This window comes from Lepus europaeus, unplaced genomic scaffold, assembly GCF_033115175.1.
Source record: "Lepus europaeus isolate LE1 unplaced genomic scaffold, mLepTim1.pri SCAFFOLD_521, whole genome shotgun sequence".
Taxonomy (NCBI): domain Eukaryota; kingdom Metazoa; phylum Chordata; class Mammalia; order Lagomorpha; family Leporidae; genus Lepus; species Lepus europaeus.
In genome coordinates, this window is record NW_026909398.1 from 1 (window position 1) to 22612 (window position 22612).

General features: G+C 60.1%; 1 protein-coding gene across 1 annotated transcript in view; it reads left to right on the forward strand.

Moving 5' to 3' along the window:
- The first annotated feature begins 538 nt into the window (after positions 1-538).
- LOC133755492 (centriole and centriolar satellite protein OFD1-like) overlaps positions 539-22612 on the forward strand; it is a 38263-nt gene continuing 16189 nt past the window's right edge. Inside the window, exons 1-9 of the mRNA XM_062185604.1 lie at positions 539-687; positions 2825-3025; positions 5049-5117; positions 5201-5231; positions 5522-5629; positions 7042-7178; positions 7300-7473; positions 8011-8117; positions 8391-8510. Of these exons, the coding sequence (XP_062041588.1) occupies positions 595-687; positions 2825-3025; positions 5049-5117; positions 5201-5231; positions 5522-5629; positions 7042-7178; positions 7300-7473; positions 8011-8117; positions 8391-8510 (1040 nt within the window). The 5' untranslated portion in view covers positions 539-594. The remainder of the gene's footprint in view (positions 688-2824; positions 3026-5048; positions 5118-5200; positions 5232-5521; positions 5630-7041; positions 7179-7299; positions 7474-8010; positions 8118-8390; positions 8511-22612) is intronic.

The following is a 22612-nucleotide window of genomic DNA, read 5'->3' on the forward strand; positions in this document are numbered from 1 at the left end:
GGGCGGGACTTCCGGCTGGCGCGCTCAGCGAGCTTCCGGGAGGGGCGGGCTGGCTCGTCGTTCTCGCGAGACGCCGTCGGTTCCCTCTCGCGGGGCCTGGGCGGGACTTCCGGCTGGCGCGCTCAGCGGGCGCCTGCGCGGTACCGGCCCCCAGGCACGGGCGCTGTGCTCCGCGAGCTTCCGGGAGGGGCGGGCGGGCTCGTCGTCCTCGCGAGACTCCGCAGGTCCGCTCTCGCGGGGTCTGGGCGGGACTTCCGGCGGGCGCGCTCAGCTGGCGCTGTGCTCCGCGAGCTTCCGGGAGGCGCGGGCTGGCTCGTCGTCCTCGCGAGACTCCGCAGGTCCGCTCTCGCGGGGTCTGGGCGGGACGTCCGGCTGGCGCGCTCAGCGGCCGCTCTGCTCCGCGAGCTTCCGGGAGGGGCGGGCTGGCTCGTCGTCCTCGCGAGACTCCGCAGGGCCGCTCTCGCGGGGTCTGGGCGGGACTTCCGGCTGGCGCGCTCGGCGCGCGCCTGCGCGGTAGCGACTTCCGGGTTCTCAGCCGTTCGCGGCCTCCGTGTCCACCAGGTCGCCCGCCGCCATTTTGCGTGCCGGCCCGCCATGGCGCCCAAGTGCGACGCGTTGACCCCGGACGATCTGCGCAAGAAGCTGTACCAGACGTTCCGGGACCGCGGGGTGCTGGACGCGCTGAAGGTGCGATTGTGGGGACATCCGCGTGGTCACGTGACGCGTGACAGGTCGGCCATGGTGAATTCCACACACGGGTTTTTTTTTGTTTTTTTTTAAGATTTCTTGGGGCGGCGCCGTGGCTCCCTGGGTTCATCCTCCGCCCACGCGGGCGCCGGTTCGAGTCCCGGCTGCTCCACTTCCGGTCCCGCGCTCTGCCGTGGCCCGGGAGGGCAGTGGACGGCGGCCCGGGTCCTGGGGTCCCCGCACCCGCACGGGAGACCATGACTCTGCCTCGCAAATACGTCAATAAAATAAATTAAAAAAAATTAAAATATATTTTAAAAAAAAAGATGTTATCGATGTATTTGAAAATCCGAGTCCGAGGTCTTCCGCCCACGGGTCCACGCCCAAGATGGCCGCCGTGGCCGGGACGGGGCCAACCGGAAGTCAGGAACTGCTTCCGGGTCTCCCCCATGGGGTGCAGCGGCCCGAGGACTCGAACCCTCGTCCACTGCCTTCCCGGGCCACAGCAGAGAGCGGGACCGGAAGTGGAGCAGCCGGGACTCGAACCGGCGCCCGTGTGGGCTGTGAACGCTGCAGGCCAGAGCTCCGCTGTGCCACAGTGCTGGCCCCGAGGCTTTTTTTTAATTTTTATTTTATTTATTTTTATTTATTTTATTTATTTTTAAATTTTTATTTTATTTTTTTATTATTTTTTTTATTTTTTAATTTTTATTTTATTTTTTTTATTTTTTTTCTTATTTTTATTTTTTTTTGGTGGCTCCATGATTCCTTTGGGCTGAAGGAGGTGATTGACCGGGTCTCCCCACGCCAGGCCACGTTTCCGCTGACCCCGACTCAGTGGTGCTGCGGGCTTAGTCCTCCTTGTCCACGGTGCTGCGGGCTTAGTCCACCTTGTCCATGGTGCTGCGGGCTTAGTTCCTTAATTTTTTTTCTTTTAATTTTTAATTTTTTTAAAGATTTTTTTTCTTTTAATTTTTAATTTTTTTTAAAGATTTTTTTTCTTTAAATTTTTAATTTTTTTTAAAGATTTTTTTTCTTTAAATTTTTAATTTTTTTTAAAGATTTTTTTTCTTTTAATTTTTAATTTTTTTTAAAGATTTTTTTTCTTTAAATTTTTAATTTTTTTTAAAGATTTTCTTTTCTTTTAATTTTTAATTTTTTTTTAAATTTTTTTTTTTAAGATTTTCTTTTCTTTTAATTTTTAATTATTTTTTTTTTAAGATTTTTTTTTCTTTTTATTTGTAAGAGTCAGGGAGGCAGAGACAGAGGGGAGTCCGTCTCTCCCGATGGCTGCGACGGCGGGGGCTGGGCCGGGCTGAGCCCGGGGGCTTCACCCGCGTCTCCCGCGTGGGCTCGGACGCTCGGGCCGTCGCGGACCGCCTTCCCCAGGCCGTTAGCGGGGAGCGAGGTAGCTGGAGCGCGACCCGGCTCCGTGTGGGGTGTGGGCGCCACGGGCCGCGGTGTTGGGCTCCGTGCCGCAGCGTAGACCCCCCCTCAACTTTATTTTATTTTATTTTTTTTAATTTTTGACAGGCAGGGTGGACAGTAGAGGGAGACAGAGAGAAAGGTCTTCCTTTTGCTATTGGTTCGCCCTCCAAGATGGCCGCTGTTTCACTCCCAAGATGGCCGCCGCCTCACTCCCAAGATGGCCGCCTCCTGGCCACAGCAGAGAGCTGGCCTGGAAGAGGGGCAACCGGACAGGATCGGTGCCCCGACCGGGACTAGAACCCGGTGTGCTGGCGCCGCAAGGCGGAGGATTAGCCTAGTGAGCCGCGGCGCCGGCCGATATTCTATTAAGCCGCTAAGAGAAAAAAAAGGTCCACAAGTCGGCCGACTCCCAGTTCCCGGGGAAGCTGGGAAACGAGAACCTTCCCCACGGCCCACGTGGTCGTCCCACGGGAAAGATCACACAGGAGACCCCTGGCGCCTGGCCGTGGTCTGGAGCCCTCCGGGAGACGGAAGGGTTCCCGGTAACGAGCCGAGCCTGCGTGCCCCTCCGCTGAGATAATCCCATAGTCTGTCAGTCGTAATCCCGTAATCTCCGTCGTAATCCCGTAATCCGCCCGTCATGTGTGTCATCGTAATCCCGTAATCCGCCCGTCCTGTGTGTCACCGTGTCCGTCTTTGTCCCGAGCAGACGCAGCTCCGGAACCTGCTGGTGCACGAGCTGATGGGCCCGGTGCTGCGCGGGGAGCTGCGGCCCCGCTCGGTCCCCGTGGAGGGCAGCGCCCTGCTCCTGGGAGCCTCCAACGCGCTCGTGGCCGACCACCTGCGGACGTGCGGCTACGAGTACTCGCTGTCGGTGTTCTTCCCCGAGAGCGGCTTGGCCAAAGAGAAGGTAAAGTCTGTGTTTTCCTGGTTTTGAATTCCTTTTTTTTTTTTTTTTTTTTAATTTTGACAGAGTGGACAGTAGAGAGACAGAAAGGTCTTCCTTTTGGCTGTTGGTTCACCCCCCAAGATGGCCGCCATCTCACTCCCAAGATGGCCGCCGTCTCTCTCCCAAGATGGCCGCCACCTCACTCCCAAGATGGCTGCCATCTCCCAACATGGCCGCCTCCCAGGACACAGCAGAGTTAGACAGTGAGAGAGACAGAGAGAAAGGTCTTCCTTTTTGCCGTTGGTTCACCCCCCAAGATGGCCACCGTCTCACTCCCAAGATGGCCGCCGTCTCACTCCCAAGATGGCCGCCGTCTCGCTCCCAAGTAAAATTTTTTGAGAGGAAAAAATTTTGTAAAAGAAGCGAGAAATAGGTGATTTTTAAAGCCGTGAGATTGTCGAGCGCTAAGACATTTCCTTTATTTTTTTTAAAGAATTATTGGGGAGGCAGAGGTGCGGGGGGAGAGCGCGGGAGACGTCTTCCACCCGCCGGTTCGCTCCCCAGACGGCCACAGCGGCCGGAGCCGCGCCGATCCGGCGCCGGGAGCTTCTCCCGGGGCTCCCATGGCAGGCGCGGGGGCCCCAGGACGTGGGCCGTCGTCTGCTGCCCTCCCGGGCCACAGCACGGAGCTGGACCGGAAGAGGAGCAGCCGGGACTCGAACCCGCGCCCGTGTGGGATGTGGGCGCTGCAGGCCGGGGCGTTCACCCGCTGTGCCACAGCGCCGGCCCCAACCGTCTGTCACTTTGAAGGCAGACGTGGCGAACCGTGTGTGTGTGTGTTTAACTCTGTGTGTGTGTTTGTGTGTGTGTGTCTGTGTGTTTAACTGTGTGTGTGTGTGTCTGTGTGTTTAACTGTGTGTTTGTAACTGTGTGTTTGTGTTAATAGACTTTTCTATCATCGTAGAGCAGTTGCAGGTTCATAGCAAAATTAATTGGTGACTGCAAGGAGTTGGCATGGACCTGTGGCCCCACCCCCAACACACGGACAATTCTGCCCCTCCCCCACACATGGACACAGTTCTGCCCCTCCCCCCACACATGCACACAATTCTGCCCCTCCCCCACACATGGACACAATTCTGCCCCTCCCCCACACACGGACACAATTCCTCCTGTCAAATGTATGCGTTGGGCCGGGCCGTTTCTTTCGTTCACTCCTCTCTCACCCAAAAAAATTTTTATTTTTTTAAAGGAAATGAGAATCATGACATTATTTGAATGAAAATTTGAAGCTCCAACATGGCTGCATTTCTCCGTTAACAACCACGTTTTGTTTGTCAGCGTTAGGAATTCGTCTCTGTCGTCCGTGAGCTTTGTGATGATACAAAACCGTCTGGAAACACGTGTTACCAGCGGGTCAGGGCAGACGCGGTAGATGGCGCCATAGCAGTGTGTGTGTGAGACACGGCTTCCCACGGCGCCCGTGCTGTCTCTCTCTCTCTCTCTCTCTTTCACTGTCTATCTCTGCTGTGTCCCGGGTAGCGGCCATCTTGGGAGTGAGAGAGTGGCCATCTTGGGAGTGAGGTGGCGGCCATCTTGGGAGCGAGACGGTGGCCATCTTGGAGGGTGAACCAACAGTAAAGGAAGACCTTTCTCTCTGTCTCTCTCTCTTTCACTGTCTAACTCTGCTGTGTCCCGGGAGGCGGCCATCTTGGGAGTGAGGTGGCAGCCATCTTGGGAGTGAGATGGCGGCCATCTTGGAGGGTGAACCAACGGAAAAGGAAGACCTTTCTCTCTCTCTCTCTCACTGTCTAACTCTGCTGTGGCCCGGGAGGCGGCCATCTTGGGAGATGGCAGCCATCTTGGGCCCTCTTAACCTCCGTGTATTCATTACGTCCTCACTAGCCTGGGTTCTAGTTTTGCGTTATTAGCGTAATTATCTCAAGCACGACGGTTCATTTCATAGAAACGTCTTAATTTATCATTTAACGCGGTAAACACGTCCGCCTCATTCTTTGTTTTTTTTTTTTTTTTCCCCCCTAAGGTCTTCACTATGCAGGATCTGCTACAGCTCGTCAGAGTCGACCCCGCGTCCCGGCTCTACGAGTCCCTGGTAGGGTCGTCCCGCCCTGCGGCCGGCGTCGGTCTGTCCGTTACGGTTGAGTAGAAGAATAAAAAACTATTTTCTTCTTGCAGATTTCTGGAGTTGACAAAGAAAATAGAAAAGGTACGAGCCTACTTTTGTATAAAATAGCGTTTCTGTGTCGTTTTTCCCGGGTGGGGGTGGAGGTGCTGGGAGTGAGGCAGCGGCCATCTTGGGAGTGAGACGGCGGCCATCTTGGGAGTGAGGTGGCGGCCATCTTGGGAGCAAGACGGCGGCCATCTTGGGAGTGAGGTGGCGGCCATCTTGGGAGCAAGACGGCAGCCATCTTGGAGGGTGAACCCACGGCAAAGGTTGCGTGAGCAGGCGCCGGGCTTGGCCGCGTGAGGTCCGACGCTGTCCACCGCGCGGTCCAGGTTTCCTCGTGGAATTCCTGAGAGAACTGGCGGAGCAGCACCAGGCCCGAGAGACCCGCGCCGTGGCGACCCAGACGGACGCGCCCGCGCCGGACAAGGACTCTCTCGGTAACGCCCGCCCCCGCCCCCGCTGCGTCGTTGGTCTGGGTGACCCCATGGGTGTCCGCGGTGGCTGTGGCGACACCGCCGGCAGGGGGCGCGGGGAGGGATTTTTGCTGGCATTGATGTGTCCGGGAGGGGCCAGTGGGGGGCGCCGTCCACTGTCATCCTGGTCCTCGTGGACGCCGGGGCTCCGCGGCCAAACCGTGCGTGGACCCGAAGGACCGCGTGTGCCCTGCGTTCTGGGAGTGACCAGATACATGTATGTGATGTATATAATATATATAACATACATGTAATAATACACATATAATACACATAATATATAATGATATATGATATATGTAGCATATATATAATAATAATGTATATAATATATATAACATAATTACATGTAATACATAACTTAATATATAATATGTAATATATAATAATATATACAATATATAACATATATGTAATAATGTATATAATATATACAACATAATAATATGTATTATATAATAATATATAATATATATAACACATATATAATAACATATAACATATATAGTATATAGCATATATAATATAATATATGTAACATGTAACAATAATGTGTACAATATGTATAACATAATAACATGTATTATATAATAATATACATAATATATAACATAATAACATATAACATATACAACATATATGCAACAATAATGTATATAACATATATAGTAATAATATATATTATATAATAATATATAATATATGTAACATGTAATAACATATAATATATATAACATACGTATAGTAATATGTGTAATATGTATAACATATACATAATAATTATATATGACATATATATAACATATATAACATATATAATGATATATATAATATGTAGTATACAATAATATAATAATACAATAATAGTAATCCTGCCCTGTGTTTTGTGCTCGGTAAGCGTGGGAAACAGCTGTTGAAAATGATATAAATAATAGATTTCGTGGCCATCTGGGCAGATGGCAGCCATCTTGGGAGTGAGATGGTGGCCATCTTGGGAGATGGCGGCCATCTTGGAGGCTGAACCAATGGCAAAGGAAGACCTTTCTCTCTGTCTCTCTCACTGTCCACTCTGCCTGTCCAAAAAAATTTTTAAAAAAAGAAAATCTGAAAGTTTTGCCGTGAGTCTTGTTAACCGATCGCCTGGATTCCAGTGCGGGACGTCCGGCCCCCTTGCTCCGCCCCTCCCCTTTCCCTCCATGTGGACGTCGCGGTTCTCTGGGGCCGTGCGTGCGCCTGCCCGGGGTCATAGCTCCTAATTCAATGTGGTTTTTTTTTTTTTTTTTTGTGGTTTTTGTGTGTGTGTGTGTGTGTGTGTGTGTTATTTTTTGTGTGTGTGTTATTTATTTATTATTTTTTTTGTGTTATTTTTCCGGTAGCCGAGAAGCTACAGCTGATCGACGACGCGTTTGCGGATCAGCGCGCTCAGCGTCCGAGGGCGGAGTCTTTGGAGACAAAATTGAACGAATACAAGAGAGACGTCGAGGAGCGGCTGCGGGCGGAGCTGGGCCAGCGGGTGAGCCCGATCTCGGCGCTGGTGACCATCATTGCTGCCCGATCTCGGCCCGGCCGCGGACAGAGCGTTTGTGTCTCCAGGAATCGATAAACAAAATCAATATCTCGTGATCGATTCGCAGCTGAGCTACCTGAGAGAGACCGAGATCGCAAAGATCAAGATGGAGGAGAAGCGGAGGCACGAGAAGGCGTTGGCCGAGGTCCGGGCTGGACTGGAGACGGCCTGGCGCGCGAAATCCGCGTCCCTCGTCGCCCGGGAGAAGGAAATGGTCGAGAGCGTCAGGAGGCACCAGGAGGTGAGGGTTCTAAGATGGCCGCCGGAGCAGGCGTCGCCTTCATTGTCGGCGGGCTGAATCCGCATGCAGGACTGAGCCGGGGTGGGGGGTGGAACCAGGGCCCAGCAGACAGGAGCGGCTGGGACCGGGGGTCGGAACGGAAGGATGGCGGCCGGCGCCGCGGCTCCACAGGCTGATCCTCCGCCCTGCGGCGCCGGCACCCCGGGTTCTGGTCCCGGTCGGGGCGCCGGATTCTGTCCCGGTTGCCCCTCTTCCAGGCCAGCTCTCTGCTGTGGCCCGGGAGGTGGCCATCTTGGCAGATGGCAGCCATCTTGGGAGCGAGACGGCGGCCATCTTGGGAGCGAGACGGCGGCCATCTTGGAGGGTGAACCAACGGCAAAAAGGAAGACCTTTCTCTCTGTCTCCCTCTACTGTCCACTCTGCCTGTCCAAAAAAAAAAAAAAAAAAAACACTGTGCTTCAAGACCCGGCTGGAGCGTCACCGTGGCGACTCCGTCTTGTTTTTTCGTTCGCTCAAAGTCAACGTTTCCCAATGCAGATTGAAGCCAAAGAAATTTATGCCCAGAGGCAGCTTCTGCTGAGAGACATGGAGGTGCTGAGAGGGCGAGAGGCGGAGCTGAGGCAGCGGGCCGAGGCCTTCGAGCTGTAAGTGGTGCGGGGGTGGCGGCCATCTTGGGTGTGAGAGGGTGGCCATCTTGGGAGTGAGGCGGCGGCCATCTTGGAGGGTGAACCAATGGCAAAGGAAGACCTTTCTCTCTGTCTATCTCTGCTGTGGCCCTGGAGGCGGCCATCTGGGGAGTGAGAGGGTGGCCATCTTGGGAGATGGCGGCCATCTTGGGAGGGAGATGGCGGCCATCTTTCGCCTCGGTGCGTGATTTCCGACGTCGCGGCCGATGGCCTCGTTCTCGTCCGTTTCAGGGACCGGAGGCTCCAGGAGGAGAACAGCAGACGCGCGGGCGACGCGCTCGGGCGCCGGGAGCAGGCGGTGCAGCGCGCGGAGGAGACCTTCGACCAGCGGCTCCGGAGCGAACTCCTGCGGTGAGTGTGCACGCTGGCCGGGGGGAGGGGCTTGACCGGGGTGGGGGGGGCGGGGCGGAGGCCGATGGGGTCGTCTGTGTGGACGGGGTCTGTGTGGACGGGGTCGTCTGTGTGGATGGGGTTGTCTGTGTCGTCCGTGTGGACGGGGTCGTCCGTGTGGACGGGGTTGTCCGTGTGGAGTCATCTCTCTCGTGGTTCGCGGCCTGGGCCCCGGTGGAGCAGCCCGGGGCCGCGTGTGCCGGCGTCGCTCACGTCCCTCACGCCCCTCACGCCCCTCAGTCCCTCAGTCCCTCACGTCCCTCAGTCCCTCAGTCCCTCACGTCCCTCAGTCCCTCAGTCCCTCACGTCCCTCAGTCCCTCAGTCCCTCAGTCCCTCACGTCCCTCGGTCCCTCAGTCCCTCAGTCCCTCAGTCCCTCAGTCCCTCAGTCCCTCACGTCCCTCAGTCCCTCAGTCCCTCACGTCCCTCAGTCCCTCAGTCCCTCAGTCCCTCAGTCCCTCAGTCCCTCACGTCCCTCAGTCCCTCACGTCCCTCGGTCCCTCAGTCCCTCAGTCCCTCAGTCCCTCAGTCCCTCAGTCCCTCACGTCCCTCAGTCCCTCAGTCCCTCAGTCCCTCAGTCCCTCAGTCCCTCAGTCCCTCAGTCCCTCAGTCCCTCACGTCCCTCAGTCCCTCAGTCCCTCAGTCCCTCAGTCCCTCACGTCCCTCAGTCCCTCACGTCCCTCAGTCCCTCAGTCCCTCAGTCCCTCAGTCCCTCAGTCCCTCAGTCCCTCACGTCCCTCAGTCCCTCAGTCCCTCAGTCCCTCAGTCCCTCAGTCCCTCAGTCCCTCAGTCCCTCACGTCCCTCAGTCCCTCACGTCCCTCAGTCCCTCAGTCCCTCAGTCCCTCAGTCCCTCAGTCCCTCAGTCCCTCACGTCCCTCAGTCCCTCAGTCCCTCAGTCCCTCAGTCCCTCAGTCCCTCACATCCCTCAGTCCCTCAGTCCCTCAGTCCCTCACGTCCCTCAGTCCCTCACGTCCCTCAGTCCCTCAGTCCCTCACGCCCCTCACGTCCCTCAGTCCCTCAGTCCCTCACGTCCCTCACGTCCCTCAGTCCCTCACGTCCCTCAGTCCCTCAGTCCCTCAGTCCCTCAGTCCCTCAGTCCCTCAGTCCCTCACGTCCCTCAGTCCCTCAGTCCCTCACATCCCTCAGTCCCTCAGTCCCTCAGTCCCTCAGTCCCTCACGTCCCTCAGTCCCTCAGTCCCTCAGTCCCTCACGCCCCTCACGTCCCTCACGTCCCTCAGTCCCTCAGTCCCTCAGTCCCTCAGTCCCTCACGTCCCTCAGTCCCTCAGTCCCTCAGTCCCTCAGTCCCTCAGTCCCTCAGTCCCTCAGTCCCTCACGCCCCTCACGTCCCTCACGTCCCTCAGTCCCTCAGTCCCTCAGTCCCTCAGTCCCTCACGTCCCTCAGTCCCTCAGTCCCTCAGTCCCTCAGTCCCTCAGTCCCTCAGTCCCTCAGTCCCTCACGTCCCTCAGTCCCTCACGTCCCTCAGTCCCTCAGTCCCTCAGTCCCTCAGTCCCTCAGTCCCTCAGTCCCTCAGTCCCTCAGTCCCTCAGTCCCTCAGTCCCTCAGTCCCTCAGTCCCTCACATCCCTCAGTCCCTCAGTCCCTCAGTCCCTCACGTCCCTCAGTCCCTCACGTCCCTCAGTCCCTCACGTCCCTCACGCCCCTCACGTCCCTCACGCCCCTCACGTCCCTCACGCCCCTCACGTCCCTCAGTCCCTCAGTCCCTCACGTCCCTCACGTCCCTCAGTCCCTCACGTCCCTCAGTCCCTCAGTCCCTCAGTCCCTCAGTCCCTCAGTCCCTCAGTCCCTCAGTCCCTCACGTCCCTCAGTCCCTCAGTCCCTCACGCCCCTCAGTCCCTCAGTCCCTCACGTCCCTCAGTCCCTCAGTCCCTCAGTCCCTCAGTCCCTCAGTCCCTCAGTCCCTCACGTCCCTCACGCCCCTCACGTCCCTCAGTCCCTCAGTCCCTCACGCCCCTCACGTCCCTCAGTCCCTCAGTCCCTCACGTCCCTCACGTCCCTCAGTCCCTCACGTCCCTCAGTCCCTCAGTCCCTCAGTCCCTCAGTCCCTCAGTCCCTCAGTCCCTCAGTCCCTCAGTCCCTCAGTCCCTCAGTCCCTCAGTCCCTCAGTCCCTCACGTCCCTCAGTCCCTCAGTCCCTCACGCCCCTCAGTCCCTCAGTCCCTCACGTCCCTCAGTCCCTCAGTCCCTCAGTCCCTCAGTCCCTCAGTCCCTCAGTCCCTCACGTCCCTCAGTCCCTCACGTCCCTCAGTCCCTCAGTCCCTCAGTCCCTCAGTCCCTCAGTCCCTCACGCCCCTCACGTCCCTCAGTCCCTCAGTCCCTCAGTCCCTCAGTCCCTCACGTCCCTCAGTCCCTCACGTCCCTCAGTCCCTCAGTCCCTCAGTCCCTCAGTCCCTCAGTCCCTCAGTCCCTCACGTCCCTCAGTCCCTCACGTCCCTCAGTCCCTCACGCCCCTCACGTCCCTCAGTCCCTCAGTCCCTCAGTCCCTCAGTCCCTCAGTCCCTCAGTCCCTCAGTCCCTCAGTCCCTCAGTCCCTCAGTCCCTCAGTCCCTCACATCCCTCAGTCCCTCAGTCCCTCAGTCCCTCAGTCCCTCAGTCCCTCAGTCCCTCAGTCCCTCAGTCCCTCACATCCCTCACGTCCCTCAGTCCCTCAGTCCCTCAGTCCCTCACATCCCTCAGTCCCTCACATCCCTCAGTCCCTCAGTCCCTCAGTCCCTCAGTCCCTCAGTCCCTCACGTCCCTCAGTCCCTCAGTCCCTCAGTCCCTCAGTCCCTCAGTCCCTCAGTCCCTCAGTCCCTCAGTCCCTCAGTCCCTCACGCCCCTCACGTCCCTCAGTCCCTCAGTCCCTCAGTCCCTCAGTCCCTCAGTCCCTCAGTCCCTCACGTCCCTCAGTCCCTCACGTCCCTCAGTCCCTCAGTCCCTCAGTCCCTCAGTCCCTCAGTCCCTCAGTCCCTCAGTCCCTCAGTCCCTCACGTCCCTCAGTCCCTCAGTCCCTCAGTCCCTCACGTCCCTCAGTCCCTCACGCCCCTCACGTCCCTCAGTCCCTCAGTCCCTCAGTCCCTCAGTCCCTCAGTCCCTCAGTCCCTCAGTCCCTCAGTCCCTCAGTCCCTCAGTCCCTCAGTCCCTCACGTCCCTCAGTCCCTCAGTCCCTCAGTCCCTCAGTCCCTCACGTCCCTCAGTCCCTCACGTCCCTCAGTCCCCTCAGTCCCTCAGTCCCTCACGTCCCTCAGTCCCTCAGTCCCTCAGTCCCTCAGTCCCTCACGTCCCTCAGTCCCTCAGTCCCTCACGTCCCTCAGTCCCTCAGTCCCTCAGTCCCTCAGTCCCTCAGTCCCTCACGCCCCTCACGCCCCTCACGTCCCTCAGTCCCTCAGTCCCTCAGTCCCTCAGTCCCTCAGTCCCTCAGTCCCTCAGTCCCTCAGTCCCTCAGTCCCTCACGTCCCTCACGTCCCTCAGTCCCTCAGTCCCTCAGTCCCTCACGTCCCTCAGTCCCTCAGTCCCTCAGTCCCTCAGTCCCTCAGTCCCTCAGTCCCTCACGTCCCTCACGTCCCTCAGTCCCTCAGTCCCTCAGTCCCTCACGTCCCTCAGTCCCTCAGTCCCTCAGTCCCTCAGTCCCTCAGTCCCTCAGTCCCTCACGTCCCTCAGTCCCTCAGTCCCTCAGTCCCTCAGTCCCTCAGTCCCTCACATCCCTCAGTCCCTCAGTCCCTCAGTCCCTCACGTCCCTCAGTCCCTCACGTCCCTCAGTCCCTCAGTCCCTCACGCCCCTCACGTCCCTCAGTCCCTCAGTCCCTCAGTCCCTCAGTCCCTCAGTCCCTCAGTCCCTCAGTCCCTCAGTCCCTCAGTCCCTCACGTCCCTCACGTCCCTCAGTCCCTCAGTCCCTCAGTCCCTCACGTCCCTCAGTCCCTCACGTCCCTCAGTCCCTCAGTCCCTCACGTCCCTCAGTCCCTCAGTCCCTCAGTCCCTCAGTCCCTCACGTCCCTCAGTCCCTCACGTCCCTCAGTCCCTCACGCCCCTCACGTCCCTCAGTCCCTCAGTCCCTCAGTCCCTCAGTCCCTCAGTCCCTCAGTCCCTCAGTCCCTCAGTCCCTCAGTCCCTCACGTCCCTCACGTCCCTCAGTCCCTCAGTCCCTCAGTCCCTCACGTCCCTCAGTCCCTCAGTCCCTCAGTCCCTCAGTCCCTCAGTCCCTCAGTCCCTCACGTCCCTCACGTCCCTCAGTCCCTCAGTCCCTCAGTCCCTCACGTCCCTCAGTCCCTCAGTCCCTCAGTCCCTCAGTCCCTCAGTCCCTCAGTCCCTCACGTCCCTCAGTCCCTCAGTCCCTCAGTCCCTCAGTCCCTCAGTCCCTCACGTCCCTCACGTCCCTCAGTCCCTCACGTCCCTCAGTCCCTCAGTCCCTCAGTCCCTCAGTCCCTCAGTCCCTCAGTCCCTCACGTCCCTCAGTCCCTCAGTCCCTCACATCCCTCAGTCCCTCAGTCCCTCAGTCCCTCAGTCCCTCACGTCCCTCAGTCCCTCAGTCCCTCAGTCCCTCACGCCCCTCACGTCCCTCAGTCCCTCAGTCCCTCAGTCCCTCAGTCCCTCAGTCCCTCAGTCCCTCAGTCCCTCAGTCCCTCAGTCCCTCACGTCCCTCAGTCCCTCAGTCCCTCAGTCCCTCAGTCCCTCAGTCCCTCACATCCCTCAGTCCCTCAGTCCCTCAGTCCCTCACGTCCCTCAGTCCCTCACGTCCCTCAGTCCCTCAGTCCCTCACGCCCCTCACGTCCCTCAGTCCCTCAGTCCCTCACGTCCCTCACGTCCCTCAGTCCCTCACGTCCCTCAGTCCCTCAGTCCCTCAGTCCCTCAGTCCCTCAGTCCCTCAGTCCCTCAGTCCCTCAGTCCTCAGTCCCTCACGTCCCTCAGTCCCTCAGTCCCTCACGCCCCTCAGTCCCTCAGTCCCTCACGTCCCTCAGTCCCTCAGTCCCTCAGTCCCTCAGTCCCTCAGTCCCTCAGTCCCTCACGTCCCTCACGCCCCTCACGTCCCTCAGTCCCTCAGTCCCTCACGCCCCTCACGTCCCTCAGTCCCTCAGTCCCTCACGTCCCTCACGTCCCTCAGTCCCTCACGTCCCTCAGTCCCTCAGTCCCTCAGTCCCTCAGTCCCTCAGTCCCTCAGTCCCTCAGTCCCTCAGTCCCTCAGTCCCTCAGTCCCTCACGTCCCTCAGTCCCTCAGTCCCTCACGCCCCTCAGTCCCTCAGTCCCTCACGTCCCTCAGTCCCTCAGTCCCTCAGTCCCTCAGTCCCTCAGTCCCTCAGTCCCTCACGTCCCTCAGTCCCTCACGTCCCTCAGTCCCTCAGTCCCTCACGCCCCTCACGTCCCTCAGTCCCTCAGTCCCTCACGTCCCTCACGTCCCTCAGTCCCTCACGTCCCTCAGTCCCTCAGTCCCTCAGTCCCTCAGTCCCTCAGTCCCTCAGTCCCTCAGTCCCTCACGTCCCTCAGTCCCTCAGTCCCTCAGTCCCTCAGTCCCTCAGTCCCTCACGCCCCTCACGTCCCTCAGTCCCTCAGTCCCTCACGTCCCTCAGTCCCTCAGTCCCTCAGTCCCTCAGTCCCTCACATCCCTCAGTCCCTCAGTCCCTCAGTCCCTCAGTCCCTCACGTCCCTCAGTCCCTCACGTCCCTCAGTCCCTCAGTCCCTCAGTCCCTCAGTCCCCTCAGTCCCTCACGCCCCTCACGTCCCTCAGTCCCTCAGTCCCTCACGTCCCTCAGTCCCTCAGTCCCTCACGTCCCTCACGTCCCTCAGTCCCTCAGTCCCTCACATCCCTCAGTCCCTCAGTCCCTCAGTCCCTCAGTCCCTCACGTCCCTCAGTCCCTCAGTCCCTCAGTCCCTCAGTCCCTCAGTCCCTCAGTCCCTCACGTCCCTCACGTCCCTCAGTCCCTCAGTCCCTCACATCCCTCACGTCCCTCAGTCCCTCAGTCCCTCAGTCCCTCACGTCCCTCAGTCCCTCAGTCCCTCAGTCCCTCAGTCCCTCAGTCCCTCACGTCCCTCAGTCCCTCAGTCCCTCAGTCCCTCAGTCCCTCAGTCCCTCACATCCCTCACGTCCCTCAGTCCCTCAGTCCCTCACATCCCTCAGTCCCTCAGTCCCTCAGTCCCTCAGTCCCTCAGTCCCTCAGTCCCTCAGTCCCTCAGTCCCTCACGCCCCTCACGTCCCTCAGTCCCTCAGTCCCTCACGTCCCTCAGTCCCTCAGTCCCTCACGTCCCTCACGTCCCTCAGTCCCTCAGTCCCTCACATCCCTCAGTCCCTCAGTCCCTCAGTCCCTCAGTCCCTCAGTCCCTCAGTCCCTCAGTCCCTCAGTCCCTCACGCCCCTCACGTCCCTCAGTCCCTCAGTCCCTCACGTCCCTCAGTCCCTCAGTCCCTCACGTCCCTCACGTCCCTCAGTCCCTCAGTCCCTCACATCCCTCAGTCCCTCAGTCCCTCAGTCCCTCAGTCCCTCACGTCCCTCAGTCCCTCAGTCCCTCAGTCCCTCAGTCCCTCAGTCCCTCAGTCCCTCACGTCCCTCACGTCCCTCAGTCCCTCAGTCCCTCACATCCCTCACGTCCCTCAGTCCCTCAGTCCCTCAGTCCCTCACGTCCCTCAGTCCCTCAGTCCCTCAGTCCCTCAGTCCCTCAGTCCCTCACGTCCCTCAGTCCCTCAGTCCCTCAGTCCCTCAGTCCCTCAGTCCCTCACATCCCTCACGTCCCTCAGTCCCTCAGTCCCTCAGTCCCTCAGTCCCTCACATCCCTCAGTCCCTCAGTCCCTCAGTCCCTCAGTCCCTCAGTCCCTCACATCCCTCAGTCCCTCAGTCCCTCAGTCCCTCAGTCCCTCAGTCCCTCAGTCCCTCAGTCCCTCAGTCCCTCAGTCCCTCACGTCCCTCAGTCCCTCAGTCCCTCAGTCCCTCAGTCCCTCAGTCCCTCACATCCCTCACGTCCCTCAGTCCCTCAGTCCCTCAGTCCCTCAGTCCCTCACGTCCCTCAGTCCCTCACATCCCTCACGTCCCTCAGTCCCTCAGTCCCTCAGTCCCTCACATCCCTCAGTCCCTCACATCCCTCAGTCCCTCAGTCCCTCAGTCCCTCAGTCCCTCAGTCCCTCACGTCCCTCAGTCCCTCAGTCCCTCAGTCCCTCAGTCCCTCAGTCCCTCAGTCCCTCAGTCCCTCAGTCCCTCAGTCCCTCAGTCCCTCACGCCCCTCACGTCCCTCAGTCCCTCAGTCCCTCAGTCCCTCAGTCCCTCAGTCCCTCAGTCCCTCACGTCCCTCAGTCCCTCACGTCCCTCAGTCCCTCAGTCCCTCAGTCCCTCAGTCCCTCAGTCCCTCAGTCCCTCACGTCCCTCAGTCCCTCACGTCCCTCAGTCCCTCACGCCCCTCACGTCCCTCAGTCCCTCAGTCCCTCAGTCCCTCAGTCCCTCAGTCCCTCAGTCCCTCAGTCCCTCAGTCCCTCAGTCCCTCAGTCCCTCAGTCCCTCAGTCCCTCACATCCCTCAGTCCCTCAGTCCCTCAGTCCCTCAGTCCCTCAGTCCCTCAGTCCCTCAGTCCCTCAGTCCCTCACGTCCCTCAGTCCCTCAGTCCCTCAGTCCCTCACATCCCTCAGTCCCTCAGTCCCTCAGTCCCTCAGTCCCTCAGTCCCTCAGTCCCTCAGTCCCTCAGTCCCTCAGTCCCTCACGTCCCTCAGTCCCTCAGTCCCTCAGTCCCTCAGTCCCTCAGTCCCTCAGTCCCTCAGTCCCTCAGTCCCTCACGTCCCTCACGTCCCTCAGTCCCTCAGTCCCTCAGTCCCTCAGTCCCTCACGTCCCTCAGTCCCTCACATCCCTCACGTCCCTCAGTCCCTCAGTCCCTCAGTCCCTCACATCCCTCAGTCCCTCACATCCCTCAGTCCCTCAGTCCCTCAGTCCCTCAGTCCCTCAGTCCCTCACGTCCCTCAGTCCCTCAGTCCCTCAGTCCCTCAGTCCCTCAGTCCCTCAGTCCCTCAGTCCCTCAGTCCCTCAGTCCCTCACGCCCCTCACGTCCCTCAGTCCCTCAGTCCCTCAGTCCCTCAGTCCCTCAGTCCCTCAGTCCCTCAGTCCCTCAGTCCCTCAGTCCCTCAGTCCCTCAGTCCCTCAGTCCCTCAGTCCCTCAGTCCCTCAGTCCCTCAGTCCCTCAGTCCCTCACGCCCCTCACGTCCCTCAGTCCCTCACGTCCCTCAGTCCCTCACGTCCCTCAGTCCCTCAGTCCCTCAGTCCCTCAGTCCCTCAGTCCCTCAGTCCCTCACGTCCCTCAGTCCCTCACGTCCCTCAGTCCCTCACGCCCCTCACGTCCCTCAGTCCCTCAGTCCCTCAGTCCCTCAGTCCCTCAGTCCCTCAGTCCCTCAGTCCCTCAGTCCCTCAGTCCCTCAGTCCCTCACATCCCTCAGTCCCTCAGTCCCTCAGTCCCTCAGTCCCTCAGTCCCTCAGTCCCTCAGTCCCTCAGTCCCTCAGTCCCTCACGTCCCTCAGTCCCTCAGTCCCTCAGTCCCTCAGTCCCTCAGTCCCTCACATCCCTCACGTCCCTCAGTCCCTCAGTCCCTCAGTCCCTCACATCCCTCAGTCCCTCACATCCCTCACGTCCCTCAGTCCCTCAGTCCCTCAGTCCCTCACATCCCTCAGTCCCTCACATCCCTCAGTCCCTCAGTCCCTCAGTCCCTCAGTCCCTCAGTCCCTCACGTCCCTCAGTCCCTCACGTCCCTCACGTCCCTCAGTCCCTCAGTCCCTCAGTCCCTCAGTCCCTCAGTCCCTCAGTCCCTCAGTCCCTCAGTCCCTCAGTCCCTCACGCCCCTCACGTCCCTCAGTCCCTCAGTCCCTCAGTCCCTCAGTCCCTCAGTCCCTCAGTCCCTCACGTCCCTCAGTCCCTCACGTCCCTAAGTCCCTCAGTCCCTCAGTCCCTCACGTCCCTCAGTCCCTCAGTCCCTCAGTCCCTCAGTCCCTCAGTCCCTCACGTCCCTCAGTCCCTCACGTCCCTCAGTCCCTCACGCCCCTCACGTCCCTCAGTCCCTCAGTCCCTCAGTCCCTCAGTCCCTCAGTCCCTCAGTCCCTCAGTCCCTCAGTCCCTCACGTCCCTCAGTCCCTCAGTCCCTCAGTCCCTCAGTCCCTCACGTCCCTCAGTCCCTCACGTCCCTCAGTCCCTCAGTCCCTCAGTCCCTCAGTCCCTCAGTCCCTCAGTCCCTCAGTCCCTCAGTCCCTCACGTCCCTCAGTCCCTCAGTCCCTCAGTCCCTCAGTCCCTCACGTCCCTCAGTCCCTCACGTCCCTCAGTCCCTCAGTCCCTCAGTCCCTCACGTCCCTCAGTCCCTCAGTCCCTCAGTCCCTCAGTCCCTCACGTCCCTCAGTCCCTCACGTCCCTCAGTCCCTCACGCCCCTCACGTCCCTCAGTCCCTCAGTCCCTCAGTCCCTCAGTCCCTCAGTCCCTCAGTCCCTCAGTCCCTCAGTCCCTCAGTCCCTCACGTCCCTCACGTCCCTCAGTCCCTCAGTCCCTCAGTCCCTCACGTCCCTCAGTCCCTCAGTCCCTCAGTCCCTCAGTCCCTCAGTCCCTCAGTCCCTCACGTCCCTCACGTCCCTCAGTCCCTCAGTCCCTCAGTCCCTCACGTCCCTCAGTCCCTCAGTCCCTCACGTCCCTCAGTCCCTCAGTCCCTCACGTCCCTCAGTCCCTCAGTCCCTCACGTCCCTCAGTCCCTCACGTCCCTCAGTCCCTCAGTCCCTCAGTCCCTCAGTCCCTCAGTCCCTCAGTCCCTCACGTCCCTCAGTCCCTCAGTCCCTCAGTCCCTCAGTCCCTCAGTCCCTCACATCCCTCAGTCCCTCAGTCCCTCAGTCCCTCACGTCCCTCAGTCCCTCACGTCCCTCAGTCCCTCAGTCCCTCACGCCCCTCACGTCCCTCAGTCCCTCAGTCCCTCACGTCCCTCACGTCCCTCAGTCCCTCACGTCCCTCAGTCCCTCAGTCCCTCAGTCCCTCAGTCCCTCAGTCCCTCAGTCCCTCACGTCCCTCAGTCCCTCAGTCCCTCACATCCCTCAGTCCCTCAGTCCCTCAGTCCCTCAGTCCCTCACGTCCCTCAGTCCCTCAGTCCCTCAGTCCCTCACGCCCCTCACGTCCCTCACGTCCCTCAGTCCCTCAGTCCCTCAGTCCCTCAGTCCCTCACGTCCCTCAGTCCCTCAGTCCCTCAGTCCCTCAGTCCCTCAGTCCCTCAGTCCCTCAGTCCCTCACGCCCCTCACGTCCCTCACGTCCCTCAGTCCCTCAGTCCCTCAGTCCCTCAGTCCCTCACGTCCCTCAGTCCCTCAGTCCCTCAGTCCCTCAGTCCCTCAGTCCCTCAGTCCCTCAGTCCCTCAGTCCCTCAGTCCCTCACGTCCCTCAGTCCCTCAGTCCCTCAGTCCCTCAGTCCCTCAGTCCCTCAGTCCCTCAGTCCCTCAGTCCCTCAGTCCCTCAGTCCCTCACGTCCCTCAGTCCCTCAGTCCCTCAGTCCCTCAGTCCCTCAGTCCCTCACATCCCTCAGTCCCTCAGTCCCTCACGCCCCTCACGTCCCTCACGCCCCTCACGTCCCTCAGTCCCTCAGTCCCTCACGTCCCTCACGTCCCTCAGTCCCTCACGTCCCTCAGTCCCTCAGTCCCTCAGTCCCTCAGTCCCTCAGTCCCTCAGTCCCTCAGTCCCTCACGTCCCTCAGTCCCTCAGTCCCTCACGCCCCTCAGTCCCTCAGTCCCTCACGTCCCTCAGTCCCTCAGTCCCTCAGTCCCTCAGTCCCTCAGTCCCTCAGTCCCTCAGTCCCTCAGTCCCTCAGTCCCTCAGTCCCTCAGTCCCTCACGTCCCTCAGTCCCTCAGTCCCTCAGTCCCTCAGTCCCTCAGTCCCTCACGCCCCTCACGTCCCTCAGTCCCTCAGTCCCTCACGCCCCTCACGTCCCTCAGTCCCTCAGTCCCTCACGTCCCTCACGTCCCTCAGTCCCTCACGTCCCTCAGTCCCTCAGTCCCTCAGTCCCTCAGTCCCTCAGTCCCTCAGTCCCTCAGTCCCTCAGTCCCTCAGTCCCTCACGTCCCTCAGTCCCTCAGTCCCTCACGCCCCTCAGTCCCTCAGTCCCTCACGTCCCTCAGTCCCTCAGTCCCTCAGTCCCTCAGTCCCTCAGTCCCTCAGTCCCTCACGTCCCTCAGTCCCTCACGTCCCTCAGTCCCTCAGTCCCTCAGTCCCTCAGTCCCTCAGTCCCTCACGCCCCTCACGTCCCTCAGTCCCTCAGTCCCTCAGTCCCTCAGTCCCTCACGTCCCTCAGTCCCTCACGTCCCTCAGTCCCTCAGTCCCTCAGTCCCTCAGTCCCTCAGTCCCTCAGTCCCTCACGTCCCTCAGTCCCTCACGTCCCTCAGTCCCTCACGCCCCTCACGTCCCTCAGTCCCTCAGTCCCTCAGTCCCTCAGTCCCTCAGTCCCTCAGTCCCTCAGTCCCTCAGTCCCTCAGTCCCTCAGTCCCTCACATCCCTCAGTCCCTCAGTCCCTCAGTCCCTCAGTCCCTCAGTCCCTCAGTCCCTCAGTCCCTCAGTCCCTCACATCCCTCACGTCCCTCAGTCCCTCAGTCCCTCAGTCCCTCACATCCCTCAGTCCCTCACATCCCTCAGTCCCTCACATCCCTCAGTCCCTCAGTCCCTCAGTCCCTCAGTCCCTCAGTCCCTCACGTCCCTCAGTCCCTCACGTCCCTCAGTCCCTCAGTCCCTCAGTCCCTCAGTCCCTCAGTCCCTCAGTCCCTCAGTCCCTCAGTCCCTCAGTCCCTCACGCCCCTCACGTCCCTCAGTCCCTCAGTCCCTCAGTCCCTCAGTCCCTCAGTCCCTCAGTCCCTCACGTCCCTCAGTCCCTCACGTCCCTCAGTCCCTCAGTCCCTCAGTCCCTCAGTCCCTCACGTCCCTCAGTCCCTCAGTCCCTCAGTCCCTCAGTCCCTCAGTCCCTCAGTCCCTCAGTCCCTCAGTCCCTCAGTCCCTCACGTCCCTCAGTCCCTCACGCCCCTCACGTCCCTCAGTCCCTCAGTCCCTCAGTCCCTCAGTCCCTCAGTCCCTCAGTCCCTCAGTCCCTCAGTCCCTCAGTCCCTCAGTCCCTCAGTCCCTCACGTCCCTCAGTCCCTCAGTCCCTCACGTCCCTCAGTCCCTCACGTCCCTCAGTCCCTCACGTCCCTCAGTCCCTCAGTCCCTCAGTCCCTCACGTCCCTCAGTCCCTCAGTCCCTCACGTCCCTCAGTCCCTCAGTCCCTCAGTCCCTCAGTCCCTCAGTCCCTCAGTCCCTCAGTCCCTCAGTCCCTCAGTCCCTCAGTCCCTCAGTCCCTCAGTCCCTCAGTCCCTCAGTCCCTCAGTCCCTCACGTCCCTCACGTCCCTCAGTCCCTCACGTCCCTCAGTCCCTCAGTCCCTCAGTCCCTCAGTCCCTCAGTCCCTCAGTCCCTCAGTCCCTCAGTCCCTCAGTCCCTCAGTCCCTCACGTCCCTCACGTCCCTCAGTCCCTCACGTCCCTCAGTCCCTCAGTCCCTCAGTCCCTCAGTCCCTCAGTCCCTCAGTCCCTCAGTCCCTCAGTCCCTCACGTCCCTCACGTCCCTCAGTCCCTCAGTCCCTCAGTCCCTCACGTCCCTCAGTCCCTCAGTCCCTCAGTCCCTCAGTCCCTCAGTCCCTCAGTCCCTCACGTCCCTCAGTCCCTCAGTCCCTCAGTCCCTCAGTCCCTCAGTCCCTCACATCCCTCAGTCCCTCAGTCCCTCAGTCCCTCACGTCCCTCAGTCCCTCACGTCCCTCAGTCCCTCAGTCCCTCACGCCCCTCACGTCCCTCAGTCCCTCAGTCCCTCAGTCCCTCAGTCCCTCAGTCCCTCAGTCCCTCAGTCCCTCAGTCCCTCAGTCCCTCACGTCCCTCACGTCCCTCAGTCCCTCAGTCCCTCAGTCCCTCACGTCCCTCAGTCCCTCACGTCCCTCAGTCCCTCAGTCCCTCACGTCCCTCAGTCCCTCAGTCCCTCAGTCCCTCAGTCCCTCACGTCCCTCAGTCCCTCACGTCCCTCAGTCCCTCACGCCCCTCACGTCCCTCAGTCCCTCAGTCCCTCAGTCCCTCAGTCCCTCAGTCCCTCAGTCCCTCAGTCCCTCAGTCCCTCAGTCCCTCACGTCCCTCACGTCCCTCAGTCCCTCAGTCCCTCAGTCCCTCACGTCCCTCAGTCCCTCAGTCCCTCAGTCCCTCAGTCCCTCAGTCCCTCAGTCCCTCACGTCCCTCACGTCCCTCAGTCCCTCAGTCCCTCAGTCCCTCACGTCCCTCAGTCCCTCAGTCCCTCAGTCCCTCAGTCCCTCAGTCCCTCAGTCCCTCACGTCCCTCAGTCCCTCAGTCCCTCAGTCCCTCAGTCCCTCAGTCCCTCAGTCCCTCACGTCCCTCACGTCCCTCAGTCCCTCACGTCCCTCAGTCCCTCAGTCCCTCAGTCCCTCAGTCCCTCAGTCCCTCAGTCCCTCACGTCCCTCAGTCCCTCAGTCCCTCACATCCCTCAGTCCCTCAGTCCCTCAGTCCCTCAGTCCCTCACGTCCCTCAGTCCCTCAGTCCCTCAGTCCCTCACGCCCCTCACGTCCCTCAGTCCCTCAGTCCCTCAGTCCCTCAGTCCCTCAGTCCCTCAGTCCCTCAGTCCCTCAGTCCCTCAGTCCCTCAGTCCCTCAGTCCCTCACGTCCCTCAGTCCCTCAGTCCCTCAGTCCCTCAGTCCCTCAGTCCCTCACATCCCTCAGTCCCTCAGTCCCTCAGTCCCTCACGTCCCTCAGTCCCTCACGTCCCTCAGTCCCTCAGTCCCTCACGCCCCTCACGTCCCTCAGTCCCTCAGTCCCTCACGTCCCTCACGTCCCTCAGTCCCTCACGTCCCTCAGTCCCTCAGTCCCTCAGTCCCTCAGTCCCTCAGTCCCTCAGTCCCTCAGTCCCTCAGTCCCTCAGTCCCTCACGTCCCTCAGTCCCTCAGTCCCTCACGCCCCTCAGTCCCTCAGTCCCTCACGTCCCTCAGTCCCTCAGTCCCTCAGTCCCTCAGTCCCTCAGTCCCTCAGTCCCTCACGTCCCTCACGCCCCTCACGTCCCTCAGTCCCTCAGTCCCTCACGC